This window comes from Acomys minous (assembly GCF_964271855.1).
Source record: "Acomys minous genome assembly, chromosome: 4".
NCBI lineage: Eukaryota > Metazoa > Chordata > Mammalia > Rodentia > Muridae > Acomys > Acomys minous.
The window spans coordinates 133,809,754-133,832,486 of record NC_140486.1 but is presented as its reverse complement, the minus strand read 5'-3'; the positions used below and the strand labels follow the sequence as shown (position 1 = coordinate 133,832,486).

The following is a 22,733-nucleotide window of genomic DNA, read 5'->3' as shown; positions in this document are numbered from 1 at the left end:
AGGTTTATAGTACTTTATGTTAGTTTAAGAGTATATTAGAATCAGTTTAGATTCTGCTCGGCGTAGTGCTGGCAGCCTTAAAGTACGTTTCAGACTCTGTGTCAGTTATTGGCTTCGTAGGCCAAACAGATACAATTTATTGCAACACTGCTCAGCTTTCATGAGTCTGTTCTCCTCACATGTTCCTGGGCAAATCTCCCACCTGGCACTATCCCATAATCCTTTCCTATAAGTCATAGGTTTTGTTAATTGGCAGGTGATGCATCTATACAATACACAAGATATTCTCTCCAATCAGAGGCTTTACAACATTGTTTACATTTATAGAATTTCTCTCTACTATGAATACTTTATGATGATCAAGACTACAGAAATGTGTAAAGGCTTCACCATATTAAATATACTCATAGGATTTCTTTCAAGTATGGATTCTTTCATGTCTTCGAAGATGACTTTGACGTGCAAAGGCTTTACCACATTGGTTACATTCAAAGGGTTTCTCTCCAGTATGTGTTCTTGTATGTACCAGGAGACTATCTTGTCGTGCAAAGGATTTATTACATTGATTACACTGATAAGGTTTCTCTCCAGTATGTATTCTTTTATGTATTTGGAGATGACTGAGACGTGTATAGGCTTTACCACATTGGTTACATTCATAGGGCTTCTCTCCAGTATGTATTTTTTTATGAATTCGGAGGGAAGTATGATATACAAAGGCTTTACCACACTGAGTACATTCATAGGGTTTCTCTCCAGTATGTATTTTTTTATGCAACCGGAGATGACTATAACATATAAAGGTTTTACTACATTGATTACATTTGTAGGGTTTTTCTCCAGTATGTGTCCTTTTATGTATTTGTAGACTATTGTAATATGAATAGGCTTTATCACATTGATTACATTTGTAGGGTTTCTCTCCAGTATGTGTTCTTTTATGTATTTGGCGATGACTGTGATATGCAAAGGCTCTACCACACTGGTCACATTCATAGGGCTTCTCTCCAGTATGTGATCTTTTATGAATTTGGAGATAACCCTGATATACAAAGGCTTTACCACATTGATTACATTCATAGGGTTTCTCTCCAGTATGTGTTTTTTTATGTATTCGGAGATGATTGTAACGTGCAAAGGCTTCATCACATTGCTTACATTTGTAGGGTTTCTCTCCAGTATGAATTCTTTCATTCCTTTGAGGATGACTGTGATATGCAAAGGCTTTACCACATTGAGTATCTTCACAGTGTTTCTCTCCAGTGTGACTTCTTTCATGCCTGCAAAGATAATTGGCACATGTGAAAGCTTTACCACATTCATTAACTGATGAATCTTTTTAGCTGTATGGATTAATTTTACAATCTAGTTTAATGATAAAGAGGAACCAAATCTTAAGGTTTTATCACTTTGTTTATATTCTTGGTGTTCCCCTTCATTATGGGTTGTTTGTATTTTTGAAGATACCTGTGATGGTAAAAGCATTTCTTACATGGCTTTTATTTATAGCATCCTTTTTCTATTAGAAATTTTGCACATATTTGAAAACAACAGGAAGAACTCAGACCTTTATCACACTAGTTTCACTCATAAACTTGCCTATAGTTTGAGTCATACTATATTTCCAAAATGAACCAGGACAAATAGAAGAATTTCCACATTCATAGTACTCAGGGATTTTCTGCAGTGTGAAATTGTGAATGTCCCAGTGAACTTGGAAAACCAATTAATTGTAAACTTGTATCACATTCAGAAAGTCTACTCAAAGTGTGGCTACTATGTATCTTTGTGGAGAAATGTATTTAGTGGATGTAACAACTGTCAATAAAGTGCTGTTTACCCAATCAGCTGGGCAAAAGGACAGGAAGTGAAAGGTGGGACTTCATGGAGAAGGGGAGGAGCCAAGAATTGACAGTTGACAGAGAAGGAGGGAAGACAGTTCAGAGTCAATGGCAGGAGAAGGAGGAAGAAGCTTCCGAGGACCAGATTGGCAAGTGCTTGGGATATATGTCTGTTAATGAGGTTTAGAGTAGTTTATGTTAGTTTAAGAGTAGATTAGAATCAGCTTAGATTCTGCCTAGCATAGCGCTGGCAGCCTTAAAGTATGTTTCAAGCTCTGAGTCAGTTATTGGCTTCCTAGGCCAAACCAATACAATTTATTCTAACATATCTTCTAATTGTTCTGGGAAAGAGAGAGCTATATTGCTTCTTTCAATATCCCTATGCTCACATGGCTTGTATCCATTGCGACATATGATATACTTATTACAAGAATAACAAATGAAAAAGTTTCATATTGTATTTATACAGTTTGACTTTATGTTCATCATAGACATGTGATATAGATATTAAAGTTTCTCGACATTACTGACTCTCATAATCTGCTCTTCACTCTAAACTTAGCAATGTTCCTACAAGTATATGAGTGACACCAGCTTTGCTATGGACTATTTGAATATTATAAAATTTTGGATATATTTTTATCACCTATTCAATGTGCATATCTTTTGCAATATCTAAGTGGTATGAGACTAAATAGACTGTCAGTTCTTTAGCTCTATGGAGCTATGATTCAAATGGTTTTATCTATAAAGGCATAGTTTCTTTGTCATCTTTCTTAAGGGAATGCCCTAAGAATACAAATCAGATACCTGGCATTGAGGTACATGGTTTTGTGAGAATGTAATAATCATCAATACACTTAAAGCAGTGCTTTTTTACACTGTTGCTTTTCTTTCTTTCTTTCATAACAGTCCTGGTTATCCTGGATTCGCTTTGTAGACCAGGCTGGCCTACAACTCACAGAGATCCACCTGCCTCTGCCATGCCGTGCTTGTATTAAAGACATGCACCATCACACATCACTGTTGCTTTCCATTAAATTTTCCAGGATACATTAAAGTTTTTTTAGAGGCATAGTCATATCAGCTTGCACATGAAAATTACCTTCCATGTCTTCTAGAACTTTGAAAATGTTCTTCAATATTATGGTCTTCCCAATTGTAGCCTAAAATATAGTACCAGAAAATGTATGATTTATTATTGGAAAACAGGCAAAACTTAAGTTACTATCTTCAGTGATCCTTAAAGCTATGCCTGATTCAGTCACATCATTCTTCCTCATTTTCAATTGACATTACAGAAGAGTACCAATAACAAGAACCAGTGTCCTCTTATTTTAAAAGGTGAAAGAAAAGTCACGGTCTTACCTATAGCAGCAAGGTTCCTGTAGGTCTCCACCATCACATCTTTGTAGAGACTCTTCTGGGAAAGATCCAGCAAAGCCCACTCTTCCTGAGTGAAGTTCACATGCACATCATCATAGGTCACTGCATCCTAAAATGTGCCATACATGTGAACAACAGAAATTATGATACTGACAAGCATGTAAATATATGCTTCACTGACAACATATTCATATAATTCTGGTGTTTCTCCCACTTACTTCCTGACAGTAGTTCTAATGTTATTACCAAGTCATTTTTGAAGAAAACCGAATAATGAGGTTCACCTCTGTTATTTCTTCTCCCTTTAAATAGAATATATAGCTTTTCAAGACAAATGCCAAGCAACAGACATAAAGAGAGAAAGAGATAAGCAAACAGATCAACAGTACTGAGCACACATCAGAGAAATTTTAAGAGCAATTACTAATTTTTAAAAAATGATGCGCAATCTAGGTTTCTTGGCTCATGCCCCAGTCTCAGTACTCAGGAGACAGAAGCAGATGTATCTCATTGAGTTAGATGCCAGCCTGGCCTATGAAATCAGTTCCAGGACAGCGAGAGGTACATGTTAAGACCCTAACTCACCAGACGTGGTGGCACACATCTTTAATCCCAGCACTTGAGAGGCAGAGGCAGGTGGATCTCTGTGAGTTTGAGGCCAGCCTGGTCTACAAAGCGAGTCCAGGGCAGGCACGGTTACATGGAGAAACCCTGTCTCAAAAAAAAAAAAAAAAAAAAAAAAAAAAAGGTTATATTTTAAGATAAATAATAAAATGATTGATTCTTTCTTTGTAACTAAGAGAAATTGGCTTGCTTACACTTTGTTAAGCTATAACAAGTTGTTTAGACTTGAATATATGTGGGTTCTTGGGAATAATTTGTTTTTCACCTGTAATATATAAAATGTCTAATCATGTAAGGATACTGGGGAATATGCTGTTTTTTAACTTATACTCAATGTAATTTTTATACTGCTTGAAAGATTTTGCTGGGGGATAGAAGCTATGGGAGAAATTAAGTTGTTAGAGTCTTGCTTTACATCGTCACCAACCTCACATGCCCTCCTTAGAGCATTAAGCACACTGCTAGAGCTGCCCTCTGACAATCTTCTGACTACTGTGAGGACCAGGCACACATGAGGTACAGCATACAGCAAAAATACTCATATTCATTTAAAAAAAAAACAATTCAAAGTAAACACAACAGGGACAAAGACTGTTACACACCTACCAGGAGAATTGTTCCTAGGAACCGACACCCAGGTTTCACTCTTGTTTTTCTTACTCTCCTTTCCCTCTTATTTAGACTAGTCAGGCTATAAGGAAGGTACGTTTGTTTAATAAGTTCATAATAAAGTAAAATTGTTAAGAAAATTGAGCCTACAGGTATCTCAACATCTTATGTCTAGACCAGTGCTAAACTAAAACCACAGAAGATGAATCCATGACCTTGAATTTTACATCTTTCTTGTTTCCAGGACCAGCACAATAAGGTGATCCTGTCAAGTTTGGCTTCTAAGTTGGGATGGACCTGCCATGCTTGGACCACAATTGTAGCAGGTTTTGTAGGAAGTTACTTCTAGGACTAGGAATCACTTTGCCTATTCCTTCCATTAACTGACGGCTTAGCAGGAGGGAGTATTACCCTAAGGGCACGTCTTAGGCTTCCAATTCAGAGCAAGGACCTTCTCTTTAATGATGATAATCATGAAAATTCCTGCCTGTCTCAGCATTTGACTGCCACCTGAAACTACCTAATGCTATTTCTCTCTACAAACCAGACTTTGCAATTATTTCTGCCACACTTGTTGCTTTTTTTTCACTGTCACCCTGAATGAGTCGATAGTAATTACCATCTAACAGGTCCCACCCATAAACACTTTATTTAAGAAATCAGCCCATTATTTTTAAATTCTGCCTAAATTTCTCAGGGCATGAGCAGACTAAAAATGATTTGGGGTGAAGATATTACACAGATGACCTCTAGCTAAATATTATTCATGAAGTCTATTTTCCACTGAAATCTCCATCCTCTGCTTTTTTTCTTCTTCTTCTTCTTTTTTTTAGTTTTTCGAGATAGGGTCTCTCTGTATTAGCCTCGGCTGTCCTGGACTCGCTTTGTAGACCAGGCTGGTCTCAAACTCACAGCGATCCACCTGCCTCTGCCTCCAGAGTGTTGGGATTAAAGGTGTGCGCCACCAAGCCCGGCTGTCCTCTGCTTTCTTTGTCTGCATTACTCTCCATACTTTGATCTTTCAGGCCCTACAAGAACAGTAATTTAAGCTCTGTGTACAGCTTTCTATGCCTTTTGCTATCTCAAATGCTGACATTTTCCACATTCCTCCAAAAGAAAACATTCTCAGGTCTGTACAGCAGCAAAATCACTTTTTCTGTACAATTTTTAATCTGCTGCTATGATTAAATCCTGAAACCAAAAGCATCTTAGCTAATGAGTGTTTTGGATGGTCCTGTCAGATCACAGTCCATCATTTTTGGGAGAATAGGATAGAAACTCATGCTAGAAATGAAGTAAAAAAACATGGACAAACATTGTTTCCTGGCTTACTGTCTTGCTTGGTCACTGTCTCATGCTCACCTAGCTCTCTTATCCAGCCCAGGCCCACTTACTTAGGGACTGTGCCACTCTCAGTGGAAGAGGCTTCCCACACCAATTATCAACCAACACAGTATGTCTGTCTCTCACAGACATAGCAGCCATTCTGATGGGAGCCCAACCGTGACTGTAGGCTATGAAATGTTGACAACTGACTTTGATTAGAACACAGAGACAATACTATATGAGGAAGTTTTTAAAACCCAAAACCAACCTGCTAACCATATCAGTCACTTAAGAAGCAAATACCCAAACATTGATGATTGCAAAACACAGATGTGCCAAGAAATACGGACAGGCAAACCTTCAGGATCAGGAAAGGAAAACTAAAATTGTTTCTCCACAGGAAGTTGCCAAACTAACATACACTCAAGGAACTCAGTAAATTTTCAGAAGTGAAGGTCTATCGCTTTCCAGAGTAAACAACAATAAACAAATATAACAGTCTTTTAAACAAGAACTACAGGATTATAGTCAAAATCAAAATCAAAGAAATCATTCACCAGCACTCACCCTTGCAAGCATGTTCTCCCGTTTGCTAATAATAGAAAATGGATTGGGGTGGTGAGAATCCCCTAAACAATACAAGTGTTTCAACATTGGAGAAAATAATTTTGACTACTAAAAGTATTTCATTCTCTTATGATAAAGAAAAGGATTTCTGTTAGGATCACTTAGAATGCATTTTGTTTCCTATGATTAATGATTCAGTATAAGTATGCACCAGTGTGAAGAGATGCAAACTTTTAAAAACTAAATGCAAGAAAGCAGATTTTTAAAGTAACACTGTACTTGTATTATTCACCTAAACAGCTTGCTTTGCACTAATTGGCTTATAACTCATAAAACTTTTAAAACCAAATCCATCCCCATTTTTAATGCATATGTTTGAGTGTTTGTGTGTGTGTGTGTGTGTGTGTGTGTGTGTGTGAGTGAGTGAGAGAGAGAGAGAGAGAGAGAGAGAAAGATGAGAGAGAGAGATGAGAGAGAGAGAGAGAGATGAGAGAGAGAGAGAGAGAGAGAGAGAGAAAGATGAGAGAGAGAGAGAGAGAGAGAGAGAGAGAGAGAGTCTTCCATGTGTGCCAGCTTGGGTTGGGTGTTTTAGACCAGACTGGCCTCAGATTCACAGACTGTCCTGCCTCCGCTTCCTGAGTGCTTGGATTTTAGGTGTGTGCGTGTCCATCTCTAAAAACCTAAATAAAGATATAAGTAAATAAAGCTTATATAAATCCTCTAGACCTTCCCAACACTGTTACCTGAGACTTAATGCTCAGGGTTTCCCCTAGTGCTGCAGCTTCCTCCCCAATTGTCCACACATCCTGTAGATGCTACAGAGCATCCCACCTGCCCTTCCTTTCCTGCCTCATCTCTGTGTCCCAGCCCTGACTTGGGCAGACACACCCTGCTCAACCAAGCATATGCCACGCCTGCCAGGAGACCAGGTAAGTCTACAACAGACTACCACACTACCTGTTACCCCAGACCCAATTTTCACAGTTGCCCACAGCACTGGTGTAGAAAGATGAATTATTCTTTCTATATTAATCAATATAGCATTAATACCTGCAGGCCAGATGAGGGCATCAGACCCCAGTAGAGATGATTGTGAGCCACCATGTGGTTGCTGGGAACAAGACGCAGAACCTTTGAAGAGCAGAGAGTATTCTAAACTGCTGAGCCATCTGTGCAGCCCCAATACAGTAAATGATTAAGACAGTAGCTTTTTTTTGTTGTTGTTGCTGCTGCTTTGCTTTGTTTTTTGTTTTTAAAGACAGGGTTTGTCTGTATAGCCTTGGCTAGCCTGGACTCACTTTGTAGACCAGACTGACCTGGAACTCACAGTGTTCCTCCTGCCTCCCTGAGTGCTGGGATTACAGGCATGCACCACAGTGACTAGCTGATTACACATATCTTCACAGGACAGTACATTAATTGGAAATTTGATATTAACTGGTTCAAGCTGACCTACCCACATTGTATACCAACCAATCTGGTCTTAAACTTTAGTCTGAGATCGACCTATTACCTACCAGGCTTCACCCTACAGTGTGCACAGCAAACTGTTCCTCATGATCTGGTCTGAAAGCAGAAGCCACATGTAAATCCTTTCCAGGTACTGCTTTCCTCTTGATTAAACATCTGTTACTCAAATGGATAATTTTAAAACTCTGTTGTGGTTCAGCCATCTAAGTAAAGAATTTAGGAAGTTTAATCAAGAGGAAAACAAGAAGCTAGGTGTGGCGGTGCACCTTTGATCCCAGTCCTTGGGAGGCAGAGGCGATCAAAGAGAGACCCTGATTTGAAAAACAGAAAAATTAAAAGTAAAAATAAAGGGCTGGGTGTGGTGGTGAAGGCCTTTAGTCCCAGCACTTAGAGGCAGGAGGTAGATGGCTGTGAGTTCAAGGCCAGTCTGGTCTACAAAGTCCAGGACAGCCAAGGTTACACAGAGAAACCCTGTCTCAAATCCAAAAAATAAAGGAACACAAGGGCATTGCCCTGGGGAGAAACAGACTGGGATCAAGGTAACCTGAGTCAGCTTGTCTCAGAAACATTTTTCTAAAAGACTGAAGCTGTCCTAGGATTAATATGCCTCCCAAGGAGAAATCACTCTGCACACAATTAAAATTAATTTAAAAAATACATATAGTGACAGCATGCATTCAGCTCTGGCTAATGCTCAAAGAGGAGCCAGCCAAACAGATTTTTCATTCCACATATGCTATCACCCTTAAGTCTCTTTTAGGTTCAAGGACCAGGTTATGCTTTGAACAATTTAATTAAGGACTGGAGGCTTGCAAGTCTAGCCACTTAGACAAATGGGAGATTTACACAGCAAAGATATTCCCAGAATTAATTCTTAGGTTCACTAGTGTCCTAAAACAGCAGGTCATTTTTCAGTGCCAGTGTCCTAAGTGGAAGGTCCCAGAGGATGAAAAGATAGAAAAAGTAGAATATAGAAAGTCTAAATGCTGGGCAAGAGGCTGGAGAGATGGCTCAGAGGTTAAGTGCACTGTCTGCTCTTCTAAAGGTCCTGAGTTCAATCCCCAGCAACCCACCTGATGCCTCACAACCATCTACAATAAAATCTGGTGCCCTCTTCTGGCCCGCAGGTGTTACATGCAGGCAGAACACTGTATCCATAATAAATAAATAAATCCTTAAAAAAAATAAAAAGCTGGGCACGGAGGTCTTACTCAAGCTATGTCTTATTTATGATACGAAGGCTTCTTAAGAATAGCAACTTGAGGGCTGAAGAGATGGCTCAGAGGTTAAGAGCACTGACTGCTAGTCCAAAGGTCCTGAGTTCAATTCCCAGCAATCACATGGTGGCTCACAACCATCTGTAATGTGGATCTAATGCCCTTTTCTGGCATACAGGCATACATGCAGGTAGAACATTATATACATTTAAACAAACAAACAAATCCATGCCTCAAACAACCAAAAACAACCCCCCTCCAAAAAAGAGAATAGCATCTTATATACTACTTAGAGGGGGAAAATGGAAAGAAATGGGAGGCTTGTATGAAGTCAGCAGAGACTATCATACAAACTCAGATGGACTCTAATAAAACAAGGCTGCACAAGGGTATCTTAACATTACTAACCAAGCCAAGAGCGGCCTTTGGACTCATAGCCCTATGTGGTAGGAAGAGGTGGGTTCTCAGCATCTGAAGGAACCCCTCCCCAAAGGCCCTGGACCCAGATCATGACCAGCTCTCCCAAGCATATTCCTGGCTTTAGAGAAGGAGCTTGGTTTATTCTCAATACATCAGGGCTTCAGGGAAAACTCCCAAGGAATGGCCGCAGGCTGTTACTGGCTCTACCAAGCCCTGTTCTTGTGTTTGAGAAAGAGCTATGTTCCTTCTCCATACATGAGGGCCTCATGGAAAGCCTTGCTTGATCAGGTCAGCCCTCAACACAAGTGTTTTTTCCCTTTCAGAGTTGTCACCTGGTGTAGTCTTACCCATGTGGCAGAGCTATGCTTTTCTCAAGAAGAAAACTGGACCTTTATGGCACACCAGGCTTTAATGTTGGTTGTGATCCTGTAAAGACCCACTGAACAGCTTGTTAGAGGCCTATTCTTTGATATGAGGATGGGCCTAGTGGCTGACTGTAAATGAGAATTGCCTCCTTTGTTACGGTTTGGAGCCAAATTTCTGGACAATCCTGGTGAACAAACATCCTAATCTCAAAAAGGCCTGGTTAGCATCCTACTTATCTGTGGGGTATTTTAGAGGCAGTCCTCCCTCAGCTAAATTCAATGTGGTGTCACTTAGTATTTCCTAAGAATTGGTAAATCCTTTACAGCATCCATTCTAATCTTCCACATCACAGCTTTGAGGACTCAATTTTCTTAACAATTATACTTTATTAATAACTTACTAAATGAGAGAACCTCCCTTATAACCCAAATAGCCTAAATAAAAGGAAAAAGAGATTAAGAAAAACAAGAATGAAACTTGGATATCAATTCCAAGAAACGATTCTCCTGGCATAGCCAGCAGGATTTCAGCAGCCTAGCAATCCCACCAAAGTTGTTGCTGGAACCTGAAGCAACCAGAACAGGAGCCTCAGCTGGAGCCCAAAGCCTTGAAGCCTTCCCTGGAGCAGCTGTCTTTAGGAGCATCTCCAAGTGCAGGGATGAGCAGCCAAACACCAAGTCTCCACAAAGAGCTCCAAGCCCCCTGTTGTTTTATATCCTCTCAGTCTGTTCAAGGATGTTTTTCATCTGGCACCAATCAAGCCCCCAATGAAGTAGCTCAACTTCTAAGTGGAAAAATAGCCTGCTCTCGCACATATAAGTGGTAAACATCCGGCTCTCCTCCCCAGCCCACACGTGGGACCAAAACAAAAACAGGTTTATCTCACCTACACAGCTTAATATTGAGTGCCAGCCAACACTTGAGACACCTTTTACAACCTCAAAAAATAAATAAATAAAATAACCGCAATGGATCTTACACCTAAATGTTAAATGTTAAGGGCAGAACTTGTAGAAGACACTAGAGAAACTAGGGCTCTCCAAGTTTGGCATCCTGCAATGGATGCTTCTTCACACAAAGCTCCAGCTGCAAATGCTTTGCGCAAACGCAGCCCCATTGTGAAGTTATTCAGAGCGCACCACCAGGTCCAGGCAGTGACTAGGACTCAAAGAGACCTCAGGGGTGCTCACATCTGGCTGCCGTTTACCACCCAGCCCCAAGGAAGACCCACCACACCAGCTCCCGCGACTAAGCCACCTGCTATTCCCCATTGTGAGCAGTGACCCTGCGCTCACCATGTCGCCACTTGTGAGCTTGCCTGAACTCCACTCACAGCACGCAGCAGTACTCAGACCAGACCACTCGGAACCACTCAAACCTGCTGGGTTACAGCATGGCACCCGGAAGAACCCGCCTTCTCGTCCGTAGAGGCCCTGATTGGCCAGTGAGTCTTGAGTGACATGAGCACCTCCTTTAGTGTTAGAGTCCCCTTCAGGGACAGGCTTCCAATCCAGGGACAAACCTTTTCCAGATCGGCAGAGATTTGCATTCGAGCCTACCCAGCTGTCCTCCCACCCAGCCCCAGGGAGGACCCACCGCCCCAGCACCTCCTGCACCACCACCCCGCCCCCTCACTGCTCACCCGCTTGCCCCTCCTATTTGTGGGCAGTGCCACATCACTACGTCAGAGCTTGCCTGAACTCCCAGTACTTCCCCTTCCTTCTCCTGTAATCAAGGTGAATAGTTTCCACAGCCCATTACTCAGCTTGCAGTAGAGTTAGCAATCTGTCCCACAAGTGGAAGGGTGCCCAGAATATTAACAATTAAAGAGAGATTTTAGGAAACAAGATTTTTGTTTTGTGGCTTCATGCTGGGTTCAGGTAAACTGTGGCTACTTTTCACCTGGTAGGTAAAAGACAACCCTGGGGGAAAAAAGCAGGAAATAGATGGCAAACACTAGGGAGTACTGTTGTTAGCCAGCACATTCTCCTCAGTTAAAACACACACATGTATTAGTAAAGGTTCTCTAGATGAATAGACCTGATAAAATGAATTTCTCTATGTACGGAGAAAGTGGATTTATTAGAATGGCTCACAGGCTGTGATCCAACTAATCGAACAATACCTCTTAACCAATGGAAAGCTGAATCTAGTAGTGGGTCAGTCCATGTTGCTGGATGTCTCAGCTGGTCTTCAGTATATACCAGAATTCTGGTGTGTTTGTGTTTTGAGGTTTGTTGTTGTTCTGTTTTGTTTTTTCTCGAGACAGGGTTTCTCTGTGTAATAGCTCTGGCTTTCCTGCATCCCTAATGCTGGGATTAAAGGCATGCACCACCATTCCCAGCTCAGAATTCTGAAGAAGCAAGTTCTAATGCCAGTAAAATAAATAAATAGATAGATAGATAAAAACTTGCTAGCCAGAGGTAGGGCAAGCAGACACAGAGAAGGAGCTGCCATCTTCAGTGTCCTTTATACATGTAGGCTGACCAGAAGCTGTGGCCTAGATTAAAGGTGGGTCATATCACCTCCAAAGATCCAGATTGAAGAAGGTTTATCCTGCTTCAAAAGCTATAATTAAGACACCACACACACACCATCAAAAGCCTAGTCTACAAAGCAAGTCCAGGACAGCCAAGGCTGCACAGAGAAACCCTGTCTTGAAAAAAGAAAGAAAGAAAGATGCCACACAATACCCATCTCTTTTGATTTTAGTTAATTCCAGCTGTAGTCAATTTGACTACCAAGAATAGTCATCACAACAACCAAGACAGAAGAGCTGAGAAAGATTTTTTTTTTTCCTGTGGCAGGCAAGGAGAACATGGGAGTTATTTCTAAAGCAATGCTTTTCTTCAACATAGAAAACACTGGAGTATTAGTTAGGTAGTCTGGATACGATCACATACAGCTTTTCCTACTCCTAAGCATGCTAAGTTAAATCCACTTCTGAACATGATCACAATGTAAAAGCAGAAATATTTAAGGGCAATCTTAGTTCAAAGTCATGCAGAAACATATATAAATCATAAAAATAATGGACAGAAATGCCTCTGGAATGTTCATCCTATACCACAAAGTCTTATCTGAACGTCAAGTAAATGACATTGTGAAAGCAGATTTCTCAGGAGCCAATGCTACCTGTTAATCATTATGTGTGATCTAACAGAAAGATGTATCAATGCCACAATTCTTGCATGCACAAAAGAGAGAGAACACAAATTCAGAAAACATCAAGGAAAATTTACCTAACAGAACAATGGACACTGTTCTTAAAGGAACTGGTTTAATGAGCTATTCGAACTTCATAGGCTATGTTGAGTGCAATGGAAAATTTAAAAAATATTTTGACATACTGATATACTGATGACTAATTAAATTTATGTTATACTGGCCTAAGTAAGTTAGGTTCAGCTTCACGTGTGGGTTACCTGGGGCAAAATTTCCTCATACTGTAGTTGAACTTTAATTCTATTCATAAAAGAGTTTGTTTTGTTTTTTGAGACACGGTTTCTCTGTATAGCCTTGGCTGTCCTGGACTAACTTTGTACACCAGGCTGGCCTCGAATTTACAGCGACCCACCTGCCTCTGCCTCCCAAGTGCTGGGATTAAAGGTGTGCATCACCACACCTGGCTTCATAAAAGATTTTAAAGTTTGGATTCAATACCTCCTTTTGCTACAACCATGCAATAAGAGCCAGAAATAATAATTTTAGTTCAGTCTGAATTTTGTAAAGGGACTCTTGCTCCACCTCCAATAATACTGTATGTTAGGGTTCAAAAAACATTTTTATTTGTATTAAATGATTTGACTCACTCAGGAAGTCTGATGGAAAGCTGAGGTATCTGTGATTCTTCATCTTACAGATGACCTCAACTCACTCATCAGACCCCATGTCATGATTACAGAAACTGGGAGCCAGGAGTAATAGTTCACATTGTTTCTCCAGACGTTCTAGCTCTGTCATGGGGACTCTGACGTCCAAATGTACAATATCATGAGACAACTACTACATGCAACTCTTCACAACCATCCACCTGCCTCTGTTTCCTCAGTGCTGAGATTAAAGATATGCACCACCACGCCTGGCTAATTTATACCACTTCTTATAGTCAAAAGAAGAAAAAAGGTAAACAACCAGGCCAGGTAGAGGCTCAGGCCTGTAACCCCTACATGTGGGAGAAGGAGTTTGGGGGAAGTGGTGGGGGGTCAGAGTTCAAGGTCATCGTTGCCTACAGATGAGTTCAGGGAGACGCTAGCTCAAAAAAAATATATATATATATATATATATATATCACAAACAAAACCACATTTGTTGTCTCATAGCGCATGCATCTAATCCCAGCATTATAGAGACAGAGGGTGGCTAATCTCCATGAGTTTCAGGCCAGTGGTCTTCATAGGAAGTTCCATGACAACCTGCCTAATGAAACTCTGTCTCAAAAACAACAAAACACAAACACACCCAAATTTGTGTAAAGTAAGGTAGATAGGTCATTGTTCCTGGTAGTGTGCCCAGCCTGCCATCTAGTGTTTCATTTTAACTGGTACCAAATTTTAAAGCATCTTAATCTCAAAATATCTGTTTAATAGGATTAAGAACTGCGTCATCAAATGAGCAGCACAAGGCCAAATCTCTGACACTGATGAAAGTCACATCAGAGAAAAGTGAAGGTTCTTCCAGAAGTTAGTGGCACTTTCTTTGGGGAGAGCTGCAATATCGATGGTAAATATACAGTATTTCAAGTTTTGCTGTTAAGTAGACATGAACAGAAAGAGAATAGTACAAATGTCATATAAAATATTGTCACTATGTTATTTATACTTAATATAGCTGCTGTTCTATTGCCGTATTTAAAAGATATTTCAAATGTTAATTAGTGAAGTTTTAATATAACAGATATGCATAAAGTAGATAAATATCTTTTTGTGGGAAATTAAGATAATGTGCTATATTTTACAGATTTAATTTCATTAAAATATGCAGTTGTTTCAATTCATCTTGTCTTGATAAAGTTTAAAGTATTTGTTTTTGGAATATTTATAACTATTGTAAACTAATTTAAAAAGAGGTCTTTATCAAAAAAAACTTAAATGCACATTATGTATCATGATAGGTTTTGTAAAAATTATAAGAATACTCCAGCACATCTGAAATCCCAGCACACAGAACATGGAGACAGGAGGGCTGAGAACTTCGGACATAAAATGTGCCCCCGACATACTTTAAGCCTGCTTTTAGACACAATTGCTGTAGATAAGAAAATCCAATGAAATTTGGACTCTAGAGTTCTATAACCAATATTGTACATTGGCTTGGCATATGATGTCACCATTGCTGTGGTTACTGAGGCAGGGTCTTGCTATGTGGACCACAATGTCCTGGAACTCTCAACCCTAATGCCCCAGTGTCTAAGCACTAGTAAGCCTGGCTTGATGCACATATTTAGCTGTCAGGAAAAATGTAAATAAAATAGGACTAAATGAAGCTGGTTTGGCTTTTGAATTCATAGTTTATGCATTCTTATGTTCCAGCCATTTTAACATGTGTCTAAACTCATAAAGTGAAATTGACAGAAAAAGTGCTTTGCAACACCATATGTTTTCAATTGCTATGCTGAAGAGTAGCCTCAAGGAAAGAATAAAAAGCAGGTTGATTTTCCCTTCTTAGGAACTCTGGACCATGAAGCCACCACTCTTGGTGCTTTCTGTGTGTCTGCTGTGGTTGAAATGTTGTCACAGTGCACCTGCTTGGAAGGACACAGCTGCTACAGATGGAAACCTGAAGAGTACGTTTGCTTTGTTTGCGTGTTTGCCTGTCCTGCTGATGTTTATAGGGGCTTGCAGTTGCAGTTGAAAGATAAGTGTATTTATTCATTACATTTCATAGTAAAAATTTCTCCAGGACTTAAACCAAGTACTCATGATGTCAAACATCTGGGTAAAAATAGAAAACGCCAGTCAGTCTCCACAAGCCAACCTTCACATGGACAGGTGTTTGTTGTTATGCAAATGAAACTTGCCAACTTTTGCCCACATTTTCTTTTGTATTCAAATGTTTGGTGTCATCTTGACACATCTTTAATGAACAGCAAAATACTTTCCTAGCATCTAAAAACTTAAAACAATCTGTGTCATTATTTTTTAAACTGGTCAAGGGGTAAGTTGTCATGTCAGTAAATCTGGTTGTTCTGTGCCCATTAATCTGTGACCCTTGTTTGGTGATATAGATTTGAGACATTCAACATTTAGCAAATAAATTAGCTAAGATGAAGTTGATTTTGAGCCTGTAATTAAATTCAGAGGCAAGAATAACATCCTCAAAATGCCACACTGGCTAAAGAGAAGACAGAATGGCAGGGAATTTATACCCACCAAGGGCCAGTTAATGGTATAAAAGAGACTTCTATTAGGTTACTAGTGAACCGTGTACTATATAACATACATTTTTAGTCTGTTGGCTTCTAGAAAGGTAAATTCTTCACTGTGTTTAAATTCCTCTGCTGGGTATTTCATATAAACTACCAAGAAAAACTCAGATTTTTGTTCTAATACAAACATATTTGACTCTCTGGTGATAGCAAAAAATGGACAAAGAAAAACAGGGCTTGGGGAAAATGACAAGACTGAAATCAAATAAGATCAGCAGTGGCACACGCCTTTAATTCCAGTACTCGGGAGGCAGAGGCAGGCAGATCGCTGTGAGTTCGAGGCCAACCTGGTCTACAAAGTTAGTCCAGGACAGCCAAGGCTACACAGAGAAACCCTGTCTAAAAAAAAAAAAAGATTTGTTCAGGAGCTCCCATGTGAGAAACAGAAGGCAGTGGCAGAGTGGCAGCTGCCAGTTACTTTGTCATGTATGCTTTAGAACTCCAGGCTGTACACAAACAATTAAGCTATTTAAGGGGCACCAAAAACTGGTGAAGTTACGGTTTTTTACCTTTTTTGTTTGTTTGTTTTTTGTTTTGTTTTGTTTTGTTTTTCAAGACAGGGTTTCTCTGTGTAGCCTTGGCTATCCTAGATTTGCTTTGTAGACCAGGCTGGCCTTGAACTCACAGCAATCCACCTGCCTCTGCCTCCCAAGTGCTGGGATTAAAGGCGTGCGCCACCATGCCTGGCTTGGAGTTATGTTTTTCTAATCTGATCAAATTAAAAGAAACTCCAAACATGTCTTTTAGGTCTTGCAGAGGTGGGAGAGGCAGATGTAGGAGAAGTGAAGATGGCTTTGATTGGCATTAAGCAGATGAAAATCATGATGGAAAGTAGAGAGGAGGAGTATGCCAAACTGATGAAAACCTTGAAGAAATGCAATGAAGAAAAGCAGGTACCATCACTGAAAACCATATGTTTTTAAGAACATTTGGGTTATAAAAATTGCAACAATAAATATGTGCAATTAATGAGAGACTTTTCCCTATGTCACATTTTCTGAGGAGCAGTTTAGAGTTGAGAACATGGAGGAAGCTTTACACTTCCGTATCTAGTCATCTTCCACAGGACCGTGAACACGAGGGTTTAAGGATTCACGCCGGGTTAAGAAGGCTGCTTTTCCAGAGTGCTTCATTTTTAGTCTCACCTGAGTTAAGATACCGAGTCAAACGCGTTTGGAGAAGTTTTGGCTAGATGAGTGGTTTCTTAATCCCTGTTACCAAAATTAAATTTTAAAAAATTAGACATCACTCCTAAATACCCTTAGAGTTCTTACGTGCCAACGTCCTCACCTTTGGGAGAATCTATGATGGGATGCAAAATCCAATGTTTGTTTTATCTCTTAAGGTTCAATTTATCTCTTGGATTAGGAAAACAGTGGTCAGTTTAAGTTTTCCTCATTAGCAGCAGTGTAACCAGTCCCAAGTCACTAAGAAGGAATCCTGGGCTCCCTCCCCTATTTCCTTTTCCTAACTGCCTGGTCACAGTTTTTTTGTTTTTGTTTTCTGGGTTTTTTTGTTTTGTTTTGTTTTGTTTTGTTTGTTTGTTTGTGTTTTTTTTTTAGCTAAGTTTCTCTGTGTAGCCGTGGCTGTCTTGGACTCACGTTGTAGACCAGGCTGGCCTGGAACTCACAGAGATCCATCTGCCTCTGCCTCCCAGAGTACTGGGATTAAAGTCATATGCCATCAAGCGCAGCCTGGTCACAGTTTTTATACCTCTGAGACAAAATTTTCTATGTCATAGAAAGAATTACCTCATAGTAAAAAAGACAATTACTCACAAAAGCAGATGAATTATAAAGATATAACAGTTTACAAGCTTTTTCATTAAAACTAAACTTTTAAAAAAGATTTATTTATTTATTATTATGTATACAGTACTCTGCATGTACACATGCAGCCCAGAAGAGGGCATCAGATCACATTGTAGATGGTTGTGAGCCACTGTGTTGCTGCTGGAAATTGAACTCAGGACCTCTGGAAGAGCAGTGATCTTAACCTCTGAGCCATCTCCCCAGCCATAAACATTTCTTATCTATGTGTCCATTACAGAAGTTCATAGTGAGCTCAGAATGACAAAGGTCGACATAGCTTAAAGGTTAACAGGGTCTAAGATATTACGAGAATATCTGTGTTTTCAATTAGGACTGACCTGGATGCACATTTTCCAGCTACCGTATCTCTTATTTTATAGTAAGTTCAGGACAATAGTTTTATCTGTAATTCATTCCAAGATACAAAGTAAATTTAGAAAGAAAGTTTATTATGCTATAAGCTGACAATGTATAGAGAATTACAACCAAATAGTTTGTATGGTTTATGATTAAGGTTTGTACTTAATTAGACATTGCTTGTTAAACCCATTATAATTTAGGTTCCTGGGAAGTTTACGCCAACTTGCCTAAATTTATGGTACAGACCAGGATTCATGGTGCTCTCTGAAGTCACAAATCTGTTTCAAGGCTATTTCTATCCTAGTGATATTTATGTGTCAGTGACAAGTGAAAAATCACCGAATTCCTAGCAGATTTAGTTATTCTGCAGGAAGGGCTGAAAAAAAAAACACTTGAATCAATTTAGGAGTCATTATCAAGAATTATAAAATCTAGTGACACACGCCTTTAATCCCAGCACTTGGAAGGCAGAGGCAGGGGGATCACTGTGAGTTCAAGGCCAGTGAATTCGATGCCAGCCTGGTCAACAAAGTGAGTCCAGGACAGCCAAGGCTACACAAAGAAACCTTGTCTCAAAAAAACAAAACAAAACAAAACAAAAAAACAAAACAAAACAATGGAATACTACTCAGCTATTAAAAACAAGGAATTCCTGAAATTTGTGGACAAATGGATTGAGCTAGAAATGATCATAATGAGTGAGTTAAGCCAGAAGCAGAAAGATTCAAATGGTATATACTCACTTATATCTGCATACTAGCCCAAGGGGCATGTCCCATGAAAGCCTTCACTTACCAGGAAACTGGGACAGAGGGGAGGACATCCCATTGAGACTCTGAATGAGAGAAGCATGGGAGAATAGCAAAGTAGAAGGATCCAGAGGGTTCTAGAAACCTACAAGTAGAACATTATGATAGGCAGATTTGAGCCCAGGGGTCCCGCTCAAACTAAGGCACCAGCCAAGGACAATACAGGCGGTAAACTTTAAACCCCTACCCAGATCTAACCAATGGTCAGAACAGTTTCCACACTTGAGTGGAGAGTGGGATATGACTTTCTCACGTACTCTGGTGCCTCACATTTGACCATGTCCCCTGGAGGGGGAGACCTGGCGGCACTCAGAGGAAGGACAGCAGGTTACCGAGAAGAGACTTGATACCCTATGAGCATATACAGGGGGAGGTAATCCCCCTCAGGAACAGTCATAGGGGAGGGGAATAAGGGGGAAATGGGAGAGAGGGAAGAATGGGAGGATACAAGGGATGGTATAACCATTGAGATGTAACAAGAATAAATTAATTTTAAAAATTAACAAAACAAAACAAAACAAAACAAAAAGCATTTATAAAATCATCCTCATAATGATTCTACAAAAATCTGCCTGGCAGAGAAAAGCAGTTACATTAGAGCATAGGTAATGAAGACTATCTACATATATATTCCATTACATATATGAATGACTACACACACACACAAACACACACACACACACACACACACACACACACACACACACGTAAATAGAGAAATGTAAAAAATGTTAGTTTATTTGCAACTAGGTAAACATTCTTTAGTCCACCTGAGTCCTCTGAGAAGAGACCTCATTATTATAATTAGAAGACAAGTAAGCAGAGAACTAGGGTAACCCCAGCAAGTAGAATGAGGGGACCCCTTCCTAAGGGTCCTTACACAGCTGGCAGGTGGAATGTCTGACAGCACTCTAACAAACCAGAGTTTATAAATAGCATTCTGGCCTAGCATATTTTATTACCTTTATATTTTGCTTTGTCAGTGTTTGTAACAGGGGCCTCTACTACTGAGCTACACCCGAGTCCCATGTTATTTTTCTATTTTCAGTCTTTGAGGTGCTGGGCTCTACCACTGAGCCACGATTGCCACCACTGAATGCCACTCAGCCCAAGCGATCTGGCATCACCATGGCTCACCGTCGCTCCCCCTCCCCATTAATCAATACTAAAAACAAATATTTTTAAAGGATTTATTTATTAGTCATGCAGTATTATGTCAGCATGTATGCCTGCAGGCCAGAAAAGGACAACAGATCTCATTAAAGATGGTTATGAGCCACCACGTGGTTGCTGGGAATTAAACTCAGGACTTTCTGAGGAGCAGCCAGTGCTAATAACCTCTGAGCCATCTCTCCACACCCCAAACATATAGTTTTGCTTGGATGGTGTGGGGACTTTGAGACAGAGTCTAACATAGCCCAGGCTCCTGATTCCTCTGCATCCACCTCTCAAGTGCTGGGATTACAGCATGCACAGCACTAAGAACATCTTAGTTTCCAGTCAAATAAAAAACCTCAGAGCTCTTAAGCAACCCCACTGCATCCCCAGTGGTAACTCTGTGGGATATTTCTGTGAAATGAACCTGTCCATGGATAGAATATTTAAGGGAATCAGAAGGGACTGGAAGGAAATTCCCTACACAGAGATCTACTTCATCCATAGGAATGCCAGTTTCCAAATCTTGGAAGCATGTAATTTGGACTCTGCTTCTTAGGGGAGACGGGAGTAAGTCTAGAGTCACGAGTTATGACAATGTGCTTAGCTTCCTTATCTCACCACCAAAGCCTTGTGGGACATATTTCATTGTTGTTCTGAACTGCAAACAATAAGACAAGTAATTATACTAATTTGCCCAACAATATACAGTGACTTTAGCTCATAAGTAGGAATACTAGGATTTTGGGTTAAGGGAACAATGTGAAAAATATTCAAAATTGGAACTCATTGAAAAAGTCCAGGATGTCTTCCATTATGAAATAACCATTTTAAAGAAAAATATTTATCTTATTTGAGAGAAGACACAAGAGGAATTTGATACCCTGGAATTGCCACCAGACGTGGATGGTAGAAACCAAACTCTTGTCCACTGCAAGAGCAGCACTCTTAGTTACTGAAACAACCATTCTTAAGAAGATTCAAGGTTCCCACACTGTTCTGAACAGCTCAAGAGGGCGTAAAAAACACTATCATCCACAAACCCTGCCTGTGTCATGATGTGCATGTGAGAGCTAATAAGGGATACAAGAAAAAAAAAAGGCCTTTTTTTGCTATAGAGCTGTGGGGACCTCCAGGGCAGAACTAGGACAGGTGTCATTGCAGTTGGCTCCTTATCAACAATGACGGGCCCTAGTCAAGTACAGCCAGCACCACAAGGGGGCGCGCTTGGAATACAGACAAGAAAAAAACCCAATCATTGTAACTCATGGTTATATACAAGAATTGCGCTCTCTTGTAGTGTCTAAAATGATTTAAAGAAGCTTAAATTAGAGAATTAAAATACCATTTTTCGAAGACTTCAAGCCCACCTTCTATATCCCTCATGGACTAACCATGCAGATAGAGAAGTCAAAGGTAATCACCATAGCTCCCAAATGGGGTGATGATGTCTTTGCTAATTTGCTCATCCACATTTACTGCAATGTCCATCATACAGCAAGTATCCAATGAATATTGGTGAACTAATGAACAGACAAAGACGTTTTCATGATATTCAATAAAGGGTCATTCAGAAATCTCTTTATCAAACTGAAATCAGTGTATCGTATCTAGAGGCAGAAAGGAGGGTGAAGATAAAAAAAAAATACTGAAACCATGAAGAGGGTCTCAAACTGAATTTCTGTTGAAACCAGGTCTTATGCATCAAAGGATGGCCTTGAACTCACTAGGTAACCGAGGATACCTTTGAACTTCCGGTCCTCCCTCTTTCACCTTCTGAGAGCTGGGATTACAGGTGTGCCACTGCGCCTGTTTAGGTGGTACCAGGGCTTTGTGAATGCAAGGCAAGCACTCTGTCAACTGAATTCAGCAGTGCAACTAAGGTATACATAGACTCAGGAAATGGAAATGAGGCCTCTGCTTGTACATTGTAACCAGGAGGCCCTGAAACTCATGAACGAAGTGCAAGAACATCTGGAGGAAGAAGAAAAGTTATGTCGGGCGTCTTCTGTGGATTCCTGGGATGAGTGCAGGCCATGTCTGGAAAGTAACTGCGTGAGATTTTATACAGCTTGCCAACCGGGTTGGTCCTCTTTGAAAAATATGGTAAGAGGAAAAAGAGAGCTCATTATTTGAGGATTCTTAAGGCATTCAGGCCATCTTGATTTTTAAATTATATTAATTTTTAAAATAGAGAGTCTAACACCATCTATCTATCACCAGTTGTGTGTGCAGGATTTACATTTTAGAATAACCATCAGTGTTTATTCCCTTGCTAATTACACTCTGTAACTCTTGTAGAAATGCCTTGACTTTGCATTATACTCACTGTTTGTGGGCAGGTT

The 22,733-nt window shown here is 40.1% G+C and overlaps 2 protein-coding genes across 4 annotated transcripts in view; one reads left to right on the top strand and one right to left on the bottom strand.

Annotated features, from left to right (window-relative positions):
• CLUL1 (clusterin like 1) overlaps positions 1–22,733 on the top strand; it is a 56,526-nt gene that overhangs the window by 5,742 nt on the left and 28,051 nt on the right. The window contains exons 2-6 of the mRNA XM_084779708.1: positions 4,705–4,786; positions 14,416–14,548; positions 15,494–15,611; positions 17,001–17,146; positions 22,327–22,494. Coding sequence (XP_084635834.1) covers positions 14,546–14,548; positions 15,494–15,611; positions 17,001–17,146; positions 22,327–22,494 — 435 coding nt within the window. The 5' untranslated portion in view covers positions 4,705–4,786; positions 14,416–14,545. The remainder of the gene's footprint in view (positions 1–4,704; positions 4,787–14,415; positions 14,549–15,493; positions 15,612–17,000; positions 17,147–22,326; positions 22,495–22,733) is intronic.
• Positions 106–22,733, bottom strand: part of LOC311596371 (uncharacterized protein) — a 50,783-nt gene continuing 28,155 nt past the window's right edge. Inside the window, exons 1-5 of one of the 3 annotated variants that reach the window (XM_084779711.1) lie at positions 11,122–11,346; positions 7,404–7,484; positions 3,210–3,336; positions 2,947–3,007; positions 106–1,280 (exon numbers count right to left, since the gene is read on the bottom strand). In XM_084779711.1, coding sequence (XP_084635837.1) covers positions 419–1,280; positions 2,947–3,007; positions 3,210–3,336; positions 7,404–7,484; positions 11,122–11,124 — 1,134 coding nt within the window. In that variant the 5' untranslated portion in view covers positions 11,125–11,346 and the 3' untranslated portion in view covers positions 106–418. Of the gene's footprint in view, positions 1,281–2,946; positions 3,008–3,209; positions 3,337–7,403; positions 7,485–11,121; positions 11,434–22,733 lie in introns of those variants that run through there. The other 2 variants (XM_084779712.1, XM_084779713.1) reach the window with 2 other exon arrangements.